This window comes from Cajanus cajan, chromosome 1 (genome assembly GCF_000230855.2).
Source record: "Cajanus cajan strain Asha chromosome 1, NIPB_CcT2T_4, whole genome shotgun sequence".
Classification (NCBI taxonomy): Eukaryota; Viridiplantae; Streptophyta; class Magnoliopsida; order Fabales; family Fabaceae; genus Cajanus; species Cajanus cajan.
Window position 1 is genome coordinate 5,732,460 of NC_138517.1, and position 17,451 is coordinate 5,749,910.

At 34.4% G+C, this 17,451-nt stretch overlaps 2 protein-coding genes and 1 pseudogene across 2 annotated transcripts; 2 read left to right on the forward strand and 1 right to left on the reverse strand.

Moving 5' to 3' along the window:
* The first annotated feature begins 2,216 nt into the window (after positions 1–2,216).
* LOC145956104 (uncharacterized) lies at positions 2,217–4,905 on the forward strand. Its single transcript, XM_083071675.1, has 4 exons — positions 2,217–2,245; positions 2,327–3,023; positions 3,339–3,437; positions 3,979–4,905. Exons 1-4 carry the CDS (start codon positions 2,217–2,219, stop codon positions 4,903–4,905), a joined length of 1,752 nt encoding a protein of 583 aa, XP_082927801.1.
* Positions 4,906–10,289: 5,384 nt separating this feature from the next.
* LOC109789900 (putative mitochondrial protein AtMg00810) lies at positions 10,290–10,622 on the forward strand. Its single transcript, XM_020348951.1, has one exon. The coding sequence runs from the start codon at positions 10,290–10,292 to the stop codon at positions 10,620–10,622; it is 333 nt and encodes a 110-aa protein (XP_020204540.1).
* Positions 10,623–13,302: 2,680 nt separating this feature from the next.
* Positions 13,303–15,868, reverse strand: LOC109789901 (receptor-like serine/threonine-protein kinase At2g45590 pseudogene; annotated as a pseudogene).
* Positions 15,869–17,451: the final 1,583 nt, after the last annotated feature.

Here is a 17,451-nt window from a genome sequence, read left to right on the forward strand (position 1 = left end):
ACGGTTGAAATCACCAACATACACCAAATATAATTTTCTCACTTCTTCCCACATTCTTTTTTCTTGCTCAATGTTGCATAAAGAATACATATTAAGTATTGTTAGATTCAAACCACCCTCCTTCCACACTACCTCCACTCCTAAATACCCATCCTTATAAGCTAACCTATCACCTTCATACAATCTTCATAGGAGTATTTTGGATGGTAATTTTTTTTATTCAACAAAACAAACATATTAATAATATAAAGACTTAAATGCAATGTGTCTGAAAAGTAAGTATCATAAAGTCATGAAGTACAACATAAATGTTTGTTGGCCTATATATTAACTCTTAAAACTTGACATATGGCCTTTCAACCTAACTACATAAGATGATAAAACTCCACCCCCAAATCAGTAAATGACTGTGAGTGATATTACACGATTAATGTAATAAACCAAAAATAAAACCAGAACATGATACAGCAACACACTGAATAAATTAAATTTACCCAAAAAAAAATTGTTGTATGTGTCGAACAAGTCCATGCAATATAATTGCAACCTGCTCATTTATGCATGCCAGCTATCTTAGTGCAAATTTAAAGTAATTCATGTTTCCTTGACGCGAAAATTAATTTTCCATCACTACAATTTTTGTGCTTTAGTATTGCAAATACACTTGCTCTGTAATAATCAATTCCAATCCTCATGAGTGTACAAGTCTTCTACCAGCTGTCTTTTAGTATCCACCAACACCCATGCACGGCAGTCTTGCGTTCTGAATCCAGTTTGGAATTTCTAGCACACCCTTTAATGTCAACAATCGATCCCACTAAAAAATTTTCACATAATGATACAATATTTATTATTAAAAATTATTTTTATTTAATTATAAATATAATATATGATGGTATATTATTAAAAAATGTAAATATAAACTATAGTGACACACAATATGTAAATTTCATTCAAAATCAATATTAAAATTATATATAACTATGTATCAAATGAATTTATACATACATATTTTATGTTTATAGTGACTTTTTGTATGTCATTAATTGTATTTAACATTTCTTATAATGCGAACATTTAGAGTACGAAGTTTGTATGATAAAACATTTAAAGTAGTTTGATAACTAGTGATGTGATATAAGCCTAATAATAAATATTAAAATATATTTTAATATTATTTTAAAATTAAGGTGTAACTCTAGCTTAAGTCCAAAGGTTATCTCATTAATTTAAAGGGGTTATATATACTACTTTAATTAATTATGTCATTGTTCAACGTGAATTCTCAAATGAAAGTAAAAGGATTTAACTCCTCTAAAGTGAAGGATATATATATATATATATATATATATATATATATATATATATATATATATATATAATGAGTTGTGAAATCTATACATTTTTAAGAGAGCAATCTCCATCTATCAATTAAAAAATATCATTAATTAATTTACACTCTTAAAAAAAGAGAAATGAAAATTTAGAAGTAACAAACGTGTTTCGGTCTAGAAGACATTTAGGCGAACTACCAAAATTAGAACATTAAAAAGGTGTAATCTATCATCTTTGGTCTAGGGTTAGAGTTTTTATAGTTTACTTGCTCATGGGTCTATGAGTCCCAAAAATCTCGAGATTCTAAGATGATTATTAATATTGTGATCTTTGTCTATTAAATATAAGATTTTATCCTTGATATGGATCTCAAATTAGATATATTTCGATATCATCTAGGAAGGAGGTATACTTTTGGATGAAAATCAAGGAGCAGCAGACGCAAATCAAGGAGCGGAGCAGCAGACGTAAATCAAGGAACAACAGTTTTGAATGTAAATCTTGACAACAGCAAAACAGTAAATCAACAGTTACTATTAGGATGTCAATAATTTTAAATTATAGATAAAACAGCTGTAAATTAGTTTCCTATTTTTTCTCTATTTTGATTTTAAACTTTAGTAAATCCGTCTATTTATATTTCAGCAAATCAATAAATGCAGTACGTTCACAAATCATCTTCTTCTTTATACTTTCGTTCTTTACATGGTATCAGTTGATCCTGAAATTTTCCATCATGTCTCACGCAAATCCTTCTTCTACGAATTCATCGCCCATCACCCCAGATCCTTGCATCATTCATCACTCAGATGGCATCAACTGTTCTTGTCACACCTTTGCTAACTGGAGACAATTATGGTTCATGAAGTCGTGTTGTGACAATGGCACTTCGTGCAAAAAGCAAACTTGGGTTTGTTGATGGATCACTCCCAACTCCAAAGAAGAAAGATGATATTCCCAATTGGCAATGATGCAATGATTTGGTTGCTAGTTGGATTCTAAATTTTGTCTCGCCTGAAATTCGTCCAAGTATTTTGTATGCTGAAACTGCAACACAAATTTGGATTGATTTAAAGGATCATTTTTCTCAATCAAATGCTCCTAAAATATATCAATTAAAACAATCAATTTCTGCTCTTAAGCAAGATGGTATGTCTGTCTCTTTATATTTCACACAACTTAAGTCTTTATGGGATGAGCTCAGTTCCATTGCCCCAATCTCTCCATGTATTTGTGGTAATGCTAAAAGCATTATTGAGCAGCAAAATCAAGATCGCGCCATGGAATTTCTTCAAGGTCTTCATGATCGCTTTTCCACTATTCGTAGTCAAATTCTTTTGATGGAGCCCTTCCCTTTGATTCAACGCATCTACAATCTGGTCCGTCAAGAAGAAAAACAACAAGAGATCAATTTCAAATCAACCCCTATTGTTGATTCTGCTGCACTCCAGGCTTCTAGACCGATATCTCAACCACCTGGCAAGCACCATTTTCCTTTCTGTGACCACTGTAATAAGCATGGTCATACCCTTGCTACTTGCTATCAGATTCATGGCTTTCCAGATAAGTCAGTAAAGAAACCAGGGACATCATCATCTACTTCTGCTAATCCTATTAATCAATTATCATCTGAACAATACCACAAACTCCTGACACTTCTAGCTAAGGAAGATACTACTGGATCATCCGTAAATTTGGCAGGTACAGCTCTTGTTAATTTCCCTCCTTCATGGATTATTGACTCAGGTGCTTCTAATCAAATTTGCACATCTCTATCTTTTTTTTTCTTCGTATTCTTCTGTTCATAAATATATCTCTGTTCAATTGCCTGATGGTTCTCAAGCGCTTGTGACACACATAGGCACTATTTGTTGTTCACCATCACTTATGCTCACGAATGTTTTCTACATTCCCCTTTCAAATTCAATTTGTTATCTATTTCACAATTAACAAATTCAACAAATTGTGATGCAATTTTTTCATCCACTGAATGTATATTTCAGGACCGAGCAACGAAGAAGACAATTGGTCAGGGTAGTGTCCGCAATGGACTTTTTTTATCTCAGTGTAGATTTAGCATCAAATTCTACTTTATTTTTCAGGTATTCTAATAAGAATGACCGACATCATTCTTGTCTTAGTCATCCATCAAGTTCTTGTTTTGGTTTTACACATTGTAATAAGCTTAATCTGTGGCATTCACGTCTAGGTCACCCCTCTAAATCTCGTTTAAATTTCATTGTTAGAAATTTTCCAAATATTAATGCTAATAAAGACTTCATTTGTGATGTATGTCCATGTGCTAAACAATCACGCTTACCTTTCTCTCAAAGTTCCTCTTGTTCCACTCATTGCTTTGAATTAATTCATGTTGACATTTGGGGTCCCTTTTCTATACCGTCTAACAATGGATCACATTATTTCCTAACCATTATCGATGATTATTCACGATGTACTTGGCTTTATTTAATGAAGCACAAATTTAAAACTTTCAACATGATAGTTCATTTTTTTAATCAAATTCATCGTCAATTTAATACTAAAATTGATCAAATCAACTCTGGTAATGGTGATATTTTTCTTCCCCAACTTCAAATCATTCGTTCTGATAATGGTTTAGAGTTTCTTTCCAAACCAATGCAGACTTGGTTTCATGACCATGGAGTTATTCACCAACGTAGTTGTGTTGCGACTCCTCAACAAAATAGCGTTGTGGAACGTAAACATCGACATCTTTTTGATGTTGCAAGAGCTTTACGTTTTCAAGCAAACTTGTCTCTTTCTTTTTGGGGTGAATGCATTCTTGCTGCTGTGTATCTTATAAACAAACTTCTAACTCCAATTCTTCAATATAAATCTCCTCATCATGTTTTACTTGGATCACTTCCTTCATATTCATCACTACGTGTCTTTGGATGTTTATGTTTTGCTAAAAATATGAACATTCAACATAAATTTGATGAGCGATCCAAACCTGGCATATTCATTGGTTATCATTTTGGTCAAAAAGGATATTGCATATATGACTTACAATCTCGTAAAATCTATGCTTCTCGTGATGTTCAATTTCATGAAGATATTTTTCCTTTTCAAGATTTTTCATCTTCATCATTTCCTGATGAAATTCGCATTAATACCCCTGTTAATGCTGATGACTTACTTGATCCAGTGACTACAGTTCAAATTTGTCCTGATATTTCTTCAGCCAATAATCAAGTTGCAAATTTAGATGACACAACTGTGACCATTTCCACATCCAATCCTCAGGATGATAACTCCACTAACTCTCAATCCCTTTCTGAAGATGCTACATCAAATGATATTCCTTCTGCAGACACGAGTCTTCCTACCACTAATCATTCTCGCCGTCCTCGTCGTCCACCACATCATCTCAAGGACTACGTTTGTAATCATATTAAATCGACATCTAATTTTCCTTTGGCAAATTATTTATCTTTATCCAATCTCAATAACTCTCATCAAGCCTTCCTCACAAATATCATTGACAACCAGGAACCAAAATCTTTTTCTCAAGCCATGAAATCAGCTGAATGGCGTGAAACTATGTGATCAATCATAATTTGATATGTATCTTTTACTTCAATTTTAGCTATTTTACATTCCATTCATGCTTAATTATAGGATTTAGAAAGATATATGTGTTGTTGGGCCTAATTGGATAGTTGGGAATTATTATTCTAAATTTTCGCTGTTTTTGGGCTGATGAACATGTCTCGGTTTTCAGGGCATAAGTTGGGCTGTGGTTATCCAAATGGTGCAAACGCGGTGGCTTTGGAAAGCTAAGACGAAGCCCTAAAAATTACCCAGAGATAGCCGTTGGCCAATTCGATCATCTAGAAGGTCAAAATCGGTGGCCAAAAATCGGTGCGAAAAATATGGCATCCAACTCATCCCACCAACAACACCAACTCATCCCACCAACCACACCAACTCATCCCATTTCGTTTTGTCTTAACTTTTCCCCATTATTTTATGTTTTTTATTTGTTATATGAAGGCTATAAATAGGCCTTCACTCTTCCATTGTAAGATGTCCCAAACACCTTCAAATAAGTTACTCTTTGGTGTTCTTCTACCTCCCTTTCTTCTTCTTCTCAATTTCTTCTTAATCTTTCTTTTTATTTAATGTTATAATGTCTTTTAATTTCATGGATAGTTAAAGTTTCTAATTCAGCTTGTGGTAATAAAAAAAAATTTTCATTTTTTTTTCATTTTTTTTTTTTTATATTTTTTATTTTTTAAGGAACTGTTTTGGTTATATGCTTTTGGGGTTTATTTGTTATTTTTGGTTTAGGTTTTATGTTTAGGTGTTATGCACAGTTTTTCATGTTTCTCTTTGATTTCTGAGTTTTGATAGTTGTAGGCACTTGCTTCACTCTTGGATATGAGTTATTTGATATTGTATGGATTGAAATCCCTATTTTTCTCTGCTTGGAAAGTTGATTATGAGGTCTGAGAGGTTGAATTGAATGTGACAGATATACCCTGTGCGAGGATTTCAGCCACTCTTTGTTCTTTCTTGTGTGTTATGCATCTTGATTACTTGCACAGTTGCCTTCTTGACTCTGTTTGATACTTCTTGATTTACATGCATGTTTGGATATGATTAAGGCATTTTTGTTCTTATAAGCCTCTAGCCAAATAAGCCTACCTTGAATTAACTCCTTTGATAACCCCTACTGAGCCTATTTACCCTTCTTTGTTTGAAGCTCATTACAAGCCTTAAGCGAAAAACCATGATTACCTTAACCTTAGGGAGTTTTGGAGCTTTGGAATTTTTCGGGAATAAATTCTTGAATAAGTGAGGGGGTGTCTCATTGATTATTGTATTTTGGCTAGTTAATTCTTCCGATTGTATATGTCTTAGTGTTTCATGATGTACTGTTCATTCATCAAAAAAAAAAAAAGATAATAGTGAATAAAAGAGAAGCTGTTTTGTTTGAGGAAAAGGAAAATAATTGGTATTAGAGGTTTTTGGGTTTGCTCTTATGCTTATTTCCTACTTATTGCCCATTGCTCCTCTAGTTCCTCTAGTTTGTAGCTACTTATTCCATATTTTATCCTCTATCTTGTTCGTGGCCACATTACAATCCTGAAAAGACCTTATGGTCCTTTTGTGCATGTTTATTGGGTGTTGATTTTAGAGGCTTGCCAAGTCTATCTGTTGCTTGTTTTTCATGAGTGCTTTGAGAGTATATAGTTGCCTAGACACTTGAAAGATACAGTGATATAGTGCATCTTGTGAGGTTCTGTTTCTTTTGATTCACCTCTTGAGTTGATTGACTGTCTTACTATGTTTTGAAATGCTTGGATGATTTCCATAAGTGTCTGGTTTCTCTGACTCTTTATGTGTTGGATGTTGTCTACTCCTTTTCTTTTCCCAGGATTCATTGAGGATTGTGTAAATCTGTTTGTTTTCTTGTGTGTTTTTTTGTCTCTGTTTCTTCTTGTTGCGTCACTCTCTTTGATATCTTTGGAATGGTTCTCTGCTCTGCTTTCTTGATTTTGCCCAGGAGTGCAAAAAGCTAAGTGTGGGGCTATTTGATCAATCATAATTTGATATGTATCTTTTACTTCAATTTTAGCTATTTTACATTCCATCCATGCTTAATTATAGGATTTAGAAAGATATATGTGTTGTTGGGCCTAATTGGATAGTTGGGAATTATTATTCTAAATTTTCGCTGCTTTTGGGCTGATGAACATGTCTTGGTTGAGGGCATAACTTGGGTTGTGGTTATCCAAAATGGTGCAAACTCGATGGCCTTGGAAAGCTAATACGAAGCCCTAAAAATTACCCAGAAATATCCGTTGGCCAATTCGATCATCTAGAAGGTCAAAATCGGTGGCCAAAAATCGGTGCGAAAAATATATGGCATCCAACTCATCCCACCAACAACACCAACTCATCCCACCAACTACACCAACTCATCCCATTTCGTTTTGTCTTAACTTTTCCCATTATTTTATGTTTTTTTATGTGTTATATGAAGGCTATAAATAGGCCTTCACTCTTCCATTGCAAGATGTCCCAAACACCTTCAAATAAGTTACTCTTGGGTGTTCTTCTACCTCCCTTTCTTCTTCTTCTTCTTCTTCTTCTTCTCAATTTCTTCTTAATCTTTCTTTTTATTTAATGTTATAATGTCTTTTAATTTCATGGATAGTTAAAGTTTCTAATTCAGCTTGTGGTAAAAAAAAAATTCTCTCTTTTTTTTAATTATTATTATTATTATTTTTATTATTATCACAAGCTGAATTAGAAACTTTAACTATCCATGAAATTAAAAGATATTATAACATTAAATATAAAGAACGATTAAGAAGAAATTGAGACGAAGAAGAAGAAAGGGAGGTAGAAGAACACCCAAGAATAACTTATTTGAAGGTGTTTGGGACATCTTGCAATGGAAGAGTGAAGGCCTATTTATAGCCTTCATATAACACATAAAAAATATAAAATAATGGGGAAAAGTTAAGACAAAACAAAATGGGATGAGTTGGTGTGGTTGGTGGGATGAGTTGGTGTTGTTGGTGGGATGAGTTGGATGCCATATTTTTCGCACCGATTTTTGGCCACCAATTTTGACCTTCTATATGATCGAATTGGCCAACGGCTATCTCTGGGTAATTTTTAGGGCTTCGTCTTAGCTTTCCAAGGCCACCAAGTTTGCACCATTTGGATAACCACAGCCCAAGTTATACCCTGAAAACCGAGATATGTTCATCAGCCCAAAAACAGCGAAAATTTAGAATAATAATTCACAACTATCCAATTAGGCCCAACAACATATATATCTTTCTAAATCTTATAATTAAGCATGGATGGAATGTAAAATAGCTAAAATTGAAGTAAAAGATACATATCAAATTATGATTGATCAAATACCCCCACACAGCTTTTTGCACTTCTGGGCAAAATCAAGAAAGTAGAGCATATAGAACAATTCCAAAGATATTAAAGAGAGTCACGCAATAGGAAGAAACATAGACAACAAAACACACAAGAAAACAAACAGATTTACACAATCCTCAATGCATCCTGGGAAAAGAAAAGGAGTAGACAACATCCAACACATAAAGAGTCAGAGAAACCAGACACTTATGAAAATCATCCAAGCATTTCAAAACATGGTAAGACAGTCAATCAGATCAAGAGGTGAATCAAAAGCAACAGAACTTCACAAGATGCACTATATCATTGTATCTCTCAAGTGTCTAGACAACTTTATACTCTCAAAGCACTCATGAAAAACAAGCAACAGATAGACTTGGCAAACCTCTAAAATTAACACCCAATAAACATGCACAAAAGGATCATAAGGTCTTTTCAAGATTGTAACGTGGCCACAGACAAGATAGAGTATAAAATATGGAATAAGTAGCTACAAACTAGAGGAACTAGAGGAGCAATGGGGAATAAGTAGGAAATAAGCATAAGAGCAAACCCAAAGACCTCTAATACCAATTATTTTCCTTTTCCTCAAACAAAACAACTTCTCTTTTATTCACTATTATCTTTTTTTTATTTTTATTATTATTATTATTATTATTATTATTATTTTATTACCACAAGCTGAATTAGAAACTTTAACTATCCATGAAATTAAAAGACATTATAACATTAAATAAAAAGAAAGATTAAGAAGAAATTGAGAAGAAGAAGAAGAAGAAAGGGAGGTAGAAGAACACCCAAGAGTAACTTATTTGAAGGTGTTTGGGACATCTTGCAATGGAAGAGTGAAGGCCTATTTATAGCCTTCATATAACACATAAAAAAACATAAAATGATGGGGAAAAGTTAAGACAAAACTAAATGGGATGAGTTGGTGTGGTTGGTGGGATGAGTTGGTGTTGTTGGTGGGATGAGTTGGATGCCATATTTTTCGCACCGATTTTTGGCCACCGATTTTGACCTTCTAGATGATCGAATTGGCCAACGGCTATCTCTGGGTAATTTTTAGGGCTTCGTCTTAGCTTTCCAAGGCCACCGAGTTTGCACCATTTGGATAACCACAGCCCAAGTTATGCCCTGAAAATCGAGACATGTTCATCAGCCCAAAAACAGCGAAAATTTAGAATAATAATTCCCAACTATCCAATTCAGCCCAACAACACATATATCTTTCTAAATCCTATAATTAAGCATGGATGGAATGTAAAATAGCTAAAATTGAAGTAAAAGATACATATCAAATTATGATTGATCACTATGGCCAAAGAAATTCAGGCCCTCGAATCAAACAACACCTAGTCTTTATGCCCACTTCCAAAAGGAAAATCGTCAATTGGTTGTAAGTGGGTATACAAAATTAAATATCGATATGATGGTTCTATTGAACGACATAAGGCCCATTTAGTTGCTAAAGGTTACACTCAAATTGAAGGTATTGATTATCATGATACTTTTGCACCTGTGGCCAAATTAGTCATTGTCCGACTTCTCCTTTCTATCGCTGCCATTAAAAACTGGTCATTACATCAACTTGACGTTAATAATGTTTTTCTTCAAGGAGACCTCAATGAAGAAGTATATATGAAGCTCCCACCTGGATTTTCTCATAAGGGGGAGACTTGTGTATGCAAATTACATAAATCCATTTATGGTCTTAAACAAGCTTCTCGTCAATAGTTCTCTAAATTTTCATCCACTCTTATTCAAAGAGGTTTTCGTCAATCCATTTCTGATTATAGTCTGTTTACTTACATTTCTGGTCAAACATTTGTTTTTGTTCTCGTTTATGTTGATGACATTATTATCACCGGCAACAATGATGATGCCTTTTTAATATTAAACAATTCCTTGCTCAATCCTTCTCCATCAAAGATCTTGGCAATCTTCGACATTTTTTAGGCATTGAAGTCTCTCACTCCAAAAAGGGAATATTTTTATGTCAACGAAAATATACTCTTGACATCTTATCTGAAACCAGTATGACTGGTTGTCAACCATCTGATTTTCCTATGGAACAACATCTTCGTTTACGACCAAATGATGACACTTTTCTTCCTGATCCAACAACCTATCGTCGCCTTGTTGGATGCCTTTTATATCTCACAGTTATACGGCCTGATATCCAATATGTTGTTAACACCCTTAGTCAATTCATGCAATCCCCATGCTCCTCCCATCTTGATGCAGCCACACGAGTTCTTCGTTATCTTAAAGGTAGTGTAGGTCAAGGTTTATTCCTTCCTGCATCTAGTTCTATTACTTTAGTTAGATATGCTGACTCTGATTGGGTTGGTTGTCCTACTACTTGTTGATCTATTACTGGTTGTTTTACCATGCTAGGCTCAAGTCCCATTTCTTGGAAAACCAAGAAGCAACCCATAGTTTGGATACATTGTAAATTCTATATGAACTAAAACTCTTGTCTAGTTAAAAAAACTCTTGTATATTAAAGTTTACCAATTAGTTAATAAATTTATTTTTAAATATGTTAAAAAGCTTAATTTATATATAAGTTAGTAAATTTTAAGCTTATATAGAGTAAAAAATATATAATATCAAAATACTATTAATAAGATTTAATACAATGACAAAACATTATTATTATTATTATTATTATTTAGGATAAGAAGTGTTTTAAATTTGGTTAAAATTGATTTTAACTCCTATACTTTTAAAATGGTGATTTTAAATCTCGTATATATTTTTTTAAGTGTGGTGGATTTCATCTCAAATCCTATACTTCATTTTGGCGTAGCTAAGGATAATATCCATCACATCTATATAACGACCAAAATATCACCATTTTTAAAGTACAGAGAACTAAAGTAAATTTTGACCAAATTTGAGGGACCATTGACCCTTTATTTATATGAATAAGTTAGTTTACCAAGCTTAAAAATCTATTTAGGGATATAAAATCGTACCTTTTTAAATTAAGTTATTAAGACAAAGTTTTAGCTTATTCAATAAATAAGTTTGAATGTCATTAAAGTTGTAGAGAAATTTAATGTGAATTAGATCATAGATGTTCAGCGATCAGTGTGTGGTCCACTAGCTTATTATTTTCCTTAATCAGCAGCGTCCATCACAGTACTCTAATTGCTTATGTCACATTACTGTTGTGGTTTAATTTATCTCTTTTTGGGCCGTCAACCGTTCTTGGTTCCAACTTCCAAATAAAGAACAAACAAAATATTACTTTTGAGTTTTGAGGTTGTGATTGACGGAACGTACATTTGATATTTGTTCTTCTAAGTTTAGTTTTGCTGTGCAATGAAATGATGGATTAGGATTGTCTATCATTCCTGAATTTATTTTATACAAATTATTTTTAACTTATTGAATAATTTTTATTTCTGCAAATATTTGTAACATTAATATCGAAACAGAACTTTCGATTAAACCAATGCTACCCTCCTCCCATGTGACTATTTGTGTGCATTTAAATGCGGTCCAATAATGCTAATGACCTACTTTGGAGTTTAAAGACTTTTTTTTTTTTTTTTTTTGTATTTTCTGGGGGAAAATATCTGGCATCATTATTCATTTTATGATAAATGTCGTGTACAATTCAAACAATTTGTACTATTGTTCTATAAACAAAAAATTCCTTCAACTTTGTCCACACCATGGACCAGAAAGTGAATCTTATCAAGTAATATATCCATGTATTATATCCACCATTCACAGAAAAATTTAAAAAAAAATTAAAACAAGAATATTATAGAGCCTCGATTAATTGACAGAACACAAATCTTTCTGTTTGATTCTTTATGTACCCACGAAATATTGCTTCTCCCTAACACCAGTAGATTAGTCCACACATTCAAGTGTTAATAGAAACACGTACAAATTTGATTTTAGTTTATTATTATTATTATTATTAAATCTGGGGTATTCTAAGTTCTAACATCTTATAGGAGGATGTTTAGCTCATAGTTTGCAAAGTAAACTTTTTTTCTATTTGCTCTCAAATCATGATCTGACACCTACACTATGTTCAAACACATCCTAACCATGATTTTACAAAATATACTTTTTTATTGATGAAACTCAATTCAGCACACTCCAAAGCAGGGTTTGGAAGATGCAAATTATAATCCGAACATGTTATTAATGATATCTTCCTCATACTAAACTAGGACTGTGGCTATCAACGCAGAGTTCAACATATAGTCTTCCTTTTACGAAACTCTTCCATCCCATTTGCTATTGATTGAGCTAGATTAAGCATGAAAAACAAAATAATAACTATTTTCAATACAAATTCTCGGGAATTCCTTGGATTTTAAGAGCAAAGACAGATGTTAGAGGTGGAGGGGAAGACAAGACATCAGAGCTTTTACAGAATTAGTGTGTCAGATCAGAAGATTGTATACAAATTGAGTCCTAACAATGATGATGAAACTATTGCAAATTATCAATGCTTAAAACAGATGATAAAACTAGTATTTATTTACAAAAGTTATTTAAGTTCTTCGTGGGAGAACCCACCTACAAAGTGAAGTATGAAGATGACCTTATTTTAGTCCTGAAGTCAAGCAATCCCCACCAGTTAAAAGGAAAATTATTTCAGGTTGAAGCAAATTGAGTCATAGGGATCAATTTTTTTTATCACCTTTAGTTCATTGCACCAGTTGATAAACGATAATTTAGCATGCAATTTGAGGTTTTTAAAAATGCCATTAGTATAATATTCCCTTTCAGTACTTACCAAAATAGAGCATCTTTTAGTTCATATGCAACTGCATACAAGGAAGTGCCTCGAATAATGATTACAACCATTAATACAATCACATGAGAAAAGCTTATAGATAGATGCTTCTTCAAAGAATTTATCCATTTCAAATTCCAATGTCTGTTACAACTGGTATGACCAACATGGCTCTTCCACCTAAGAAAACAACTGATGGACACAAACTGTAAAGCATAGTGAAATTCTATAAAAGCAGGAAACAGTAATGGGCCACCAGAAAGGAATAACTTCCGTAGTAAAGAAAAGGTATGTTGTTATTTCATTTCCAAAAGTAAGAGATTACAAACTACAAAGATGGCCTCAATCCTCACTACAAGAACATGGGCCATAATTTCCAAACGATGAACATCACTCAAGGCATGCCTATAAGTCAGCATGAAAAAATACCTGAAGTAGGTGAATCAATGTGACATACACAGATCAAACACTACTAATCCACAATGGTATCAAAACAGAGTAAACTGAAGGAACTAGGAGCAAAGTGGTTAACAAAAGTTACAAAAAAAATAATAATGAACACCAATGGTAAGAATATAGCTTTCCCTTTCTAAATCCCTATACATTTTTTCCTGTCATAGGTAAACTTCCACTTCCAGTATACTAGTTTAACTTCTAATGAAATTGTGTTATCTGGTATTAGAACTAGAAACTCACCGGCCTTTTTTCCTAGACTTGAAAGGGAACCTAGAAGGGGTTGAAGGTGAGTACTCAACGGGCAATTGGGGTGGCTCCAAGTCCCCACTAAGCATTCCTACAACCTCCTTCATTGAAGGACGACGATCAGGTGACTTTAGCAAGCAAAGCAAAGCCACCTTGATGCAGAGAAGAGCCTGCTCCTTATCCAACATCTCAATAGACTCATCAACCAGCTCAATGAGCTTCCCATTTTTGGCACAATGGCGCGCCCACGACAATAGATTCGCCCTCTGAAACTCAGACAAGGGCGAACCACTCACCTGAAGTGGGCGCCGCCCAGAAATGATCACAAGCAACACCACCCCAAAGCTATACACATCACACTTCTCGGACACATCCCCACCATAGCCACACTCAGGAGCAACATAACACACAGTTCCCCTCATACTAGGAGTACTACTCACACCACCACTCTTTGGAATCTCCCCACTAGCAGAATCAAAGCTGTTATTCCTCCTCCCTCTCCACAATTCACCACTCAACCCATCCATCCACCACTCCATGTTCCCACGGTTATTCCTACTCCTACTCTTGACCTTCCTCCTGTCCCTATCCAATGCATCGTCACTCACCCACCAATCATCACCATTCTCATCATCATCACTCTTCACATTCTTCTTGTTCTTGTTCTTGTTCTTGTTCTTCTTTTTCTTCTTTTCATCCTCCTCGCAACACTCCTCCTTCCACCATTCCCTCACAGTCCTTCTCTTCCCCTTAACAACCCCATCGAACTTTTCCTCCTCCATTGACTCCCACCATTCCAATTCCCTCTTCCTTCTCTTCTTCTTCTTCTTCTTCTTCTCCTTTTTCTCCACATCTCCACATTCAACTCCACCATTCACCCTCTCCTTATTCTCCCTCCCCATCCACTCCATCACATAATCCCTCACCGAGTTACTCTTCAACCCTCTCCCATTCCTCTTCCCACCCTCTTTCTCCGGCGACGCCCCCGCGGCCACCGCCAACCCCGTCTCCGGCGAATCCATCGCAGTCTCCGGCGATTGCCCCACACCCAAGCTACCTTCCTCCATAAAAGCACTATGAGCACTCTCCACCGACCCACAATCATCAACCTCCTTCTTCTTCTCTTCATCGTTATCAACACAAGTACCACATTCAAGAACGTCAATTTCAAACCTGGGAATCTCGGAGCGCAACCGAGCCAAGCCGAAATCGCCGATCCTGGGGGAGAAATCGCGGTCGAGAAGCACGTTACTCGGTTTGATGTCACCGTGAACAACGGGAGGGTCGCAGGAGTGGAGGTAGGAAATTCCCTTGGCGATGTTGAGGAGAACTTGGAAGCGCGTGTTCCAGTTCGAGAGTTCGGGGCACTTGCGGTGCAAGAGCGCGTCTTGGAGGTTTCCGTTGTGCATGAGCTCGTACACCAAGAGGAAGCGGCGTCGTTTCGGGTCGGAGGAGAAGTGCGTGGCGGTGATCACGTGCCGCGAGATGAGCCTCGACGCGAAGAAGAGCTCGTTGTGGAACTCGCGCTCGCCCTGCTGCTGGTGGGACGAGTCCATCAGCTTCACGGCGACCGGGGCGCCGCCGAGGTCCCCGGCGAAGACGGGGCCGAAGCCGCCGTGGCCGAGGCGCGTGGAGAAGGAGCGAGTGGCGCGGCGGAGGACGGAGAACGGGAGGCGGTGCGGCGGGGAGGACGTCGCCGGAGGGGGGAGGGCGGCGGCGGCGCGCTTGCGGTGGAAGAGGAGGAAAATAACGAGGAGAAGGAGTAGGAAGCATGTTGAGGCGGTGGCGGCGAGGAGAGGGACGAGAAACTGGTGGTGGTGGTGGTGATGACGTGGCGGGGGGTGGGGAATCGGGTAGTGGTCGGGTGAGGGTGACGTGGAGAGTTGTCGGGAGGGCATGGTTATGTGTGGTGGAATGGGGTGGTGTTGGTCATGGCTTTGAGATGTTGCAGGGAAAAGGGAAAAGGAGTGAAGAATGGAGGGAACTTTCTCTTTCTATATCTAAGTTGAAGCTTGATGCTTGCTGTTTTCGCTACTTACATTCTCTTCTTCTCTGTCTTGAGTTAGACTGTGTCATCTCATGTGTGTTCGTGGGTGATGCTGAGACCACTGTTTGTTTCTTCTTGGACTTTTGCTGAGGTTGTTTGTTTGGATTGGCATCAGACAACTGCTACTTTTCTTTTTTTTTTCTACTTTAATTATTATCATTATTATTTTTATAAAACTAACTAAAATTTTGTTAGAAATTTTAAACTCTTTTAGTCTTATTTATGATTTAATGGGTTTCTTTATTTAACTATGGCTTTAATATATTTCAAGTCTGTGTAAAATTTTGGTAATATTTTTTTTTATTTTTCATTTTTTTCTATAGCTTGAAATTATTGTATTTAGTCTTTTAAGAATTATAAATTTTGATTTTATTCTTGTAAAATGTTTTTTTTTATTCTTCAAAATTTCAAAGCTCATTAACTTTTGTGTTTAATGTAAGATAAATAAATAATATTTATTTTAAAAATTTATAATTTATTTCTATAAATATTGTATAGTATTATAAATAATTGTGGGTATATATTATTTAAGATGATTATTTAATTTTTTAATAAACACATGAGAAGTTAGCAGATGATATAATGGTATGAACTAAAACAAGTGATTTCAAAATTTAGTGATATTAATAATGTTTTTTATAAAAACCTAAATCAGGACTTGCTCTTTTATCTTAACTAAAAACATGTTAATTAAATCTATATTTTCTTTAATGAAAGACTGACCATGTCTTTAAGATATTGATTGAGGAATTATTATATAATTTTTTTATTATATTTATGATATAAATTAGTAATTATTATCACTATTTTGAATATTTATAGTTACTACTATTATTATATAGTATATTATATAATTTAAAAAAAATGTTAATTAAATTACCACTATACTTAGAGTGGATTGGAATAGAAGGAGGAGAGAGATAAGAAATAAAGGAATTTAAGAGAGAGAGGAGAGAAAAGGATACATGTAATACTTCTGTTTCAATTTTTTTTTTTAATTTAGTCCTAAAATAATTGACTTTTAAGCAATTTAATGTCTAATTAATATTTTTCTTAATTATATCTTTATTTAATTGGAGTTTTCATAGTCAACTAATCGCTTACCTTTTAAAAAATTAAGTTGAGATAATGAGATATTAAATAAGATTTTGTTTAGTCCAAATTTACACATCTATTAAATATTTCTTAATTTTTGTGCAACTAAAGATTTGAAACAGAAGACGTATATGATATGATCGAATTTGTAAAAGAGTGAAAGTGAGTTGTAAAAGAGTAAGATGTATTTTTCTAAGCACTCAAAAAAAACATTTTTTTTTATTGAACATAGTTAATAAAAATTACAACAACCTTGGTCAAAGGACAACTAGCATTTTTTTATTAAATATTTTAACTATTTTAGAAGTCATCAAGTCAACATTGATTATCGGCATCTTAATTATGATTATTCTTATTTATTTTTGAAAGCGAGGTTATACTTAGATATTTAATGTTAAGTTGAATGAAATAAAATAGAATGAAAAAAATTATCTTATTAAGCGCTCTTCATTTGAATTTTGAATAAAATTAAAATAAAACAATTAATTTAAGGAAATTGAGATATGAGAAGAAAAAGAAAAAGAAAAATTCAACATAAAGAAATATTATTAAAAAAATCCATCGTTTAAATTTTTAAAAAAGT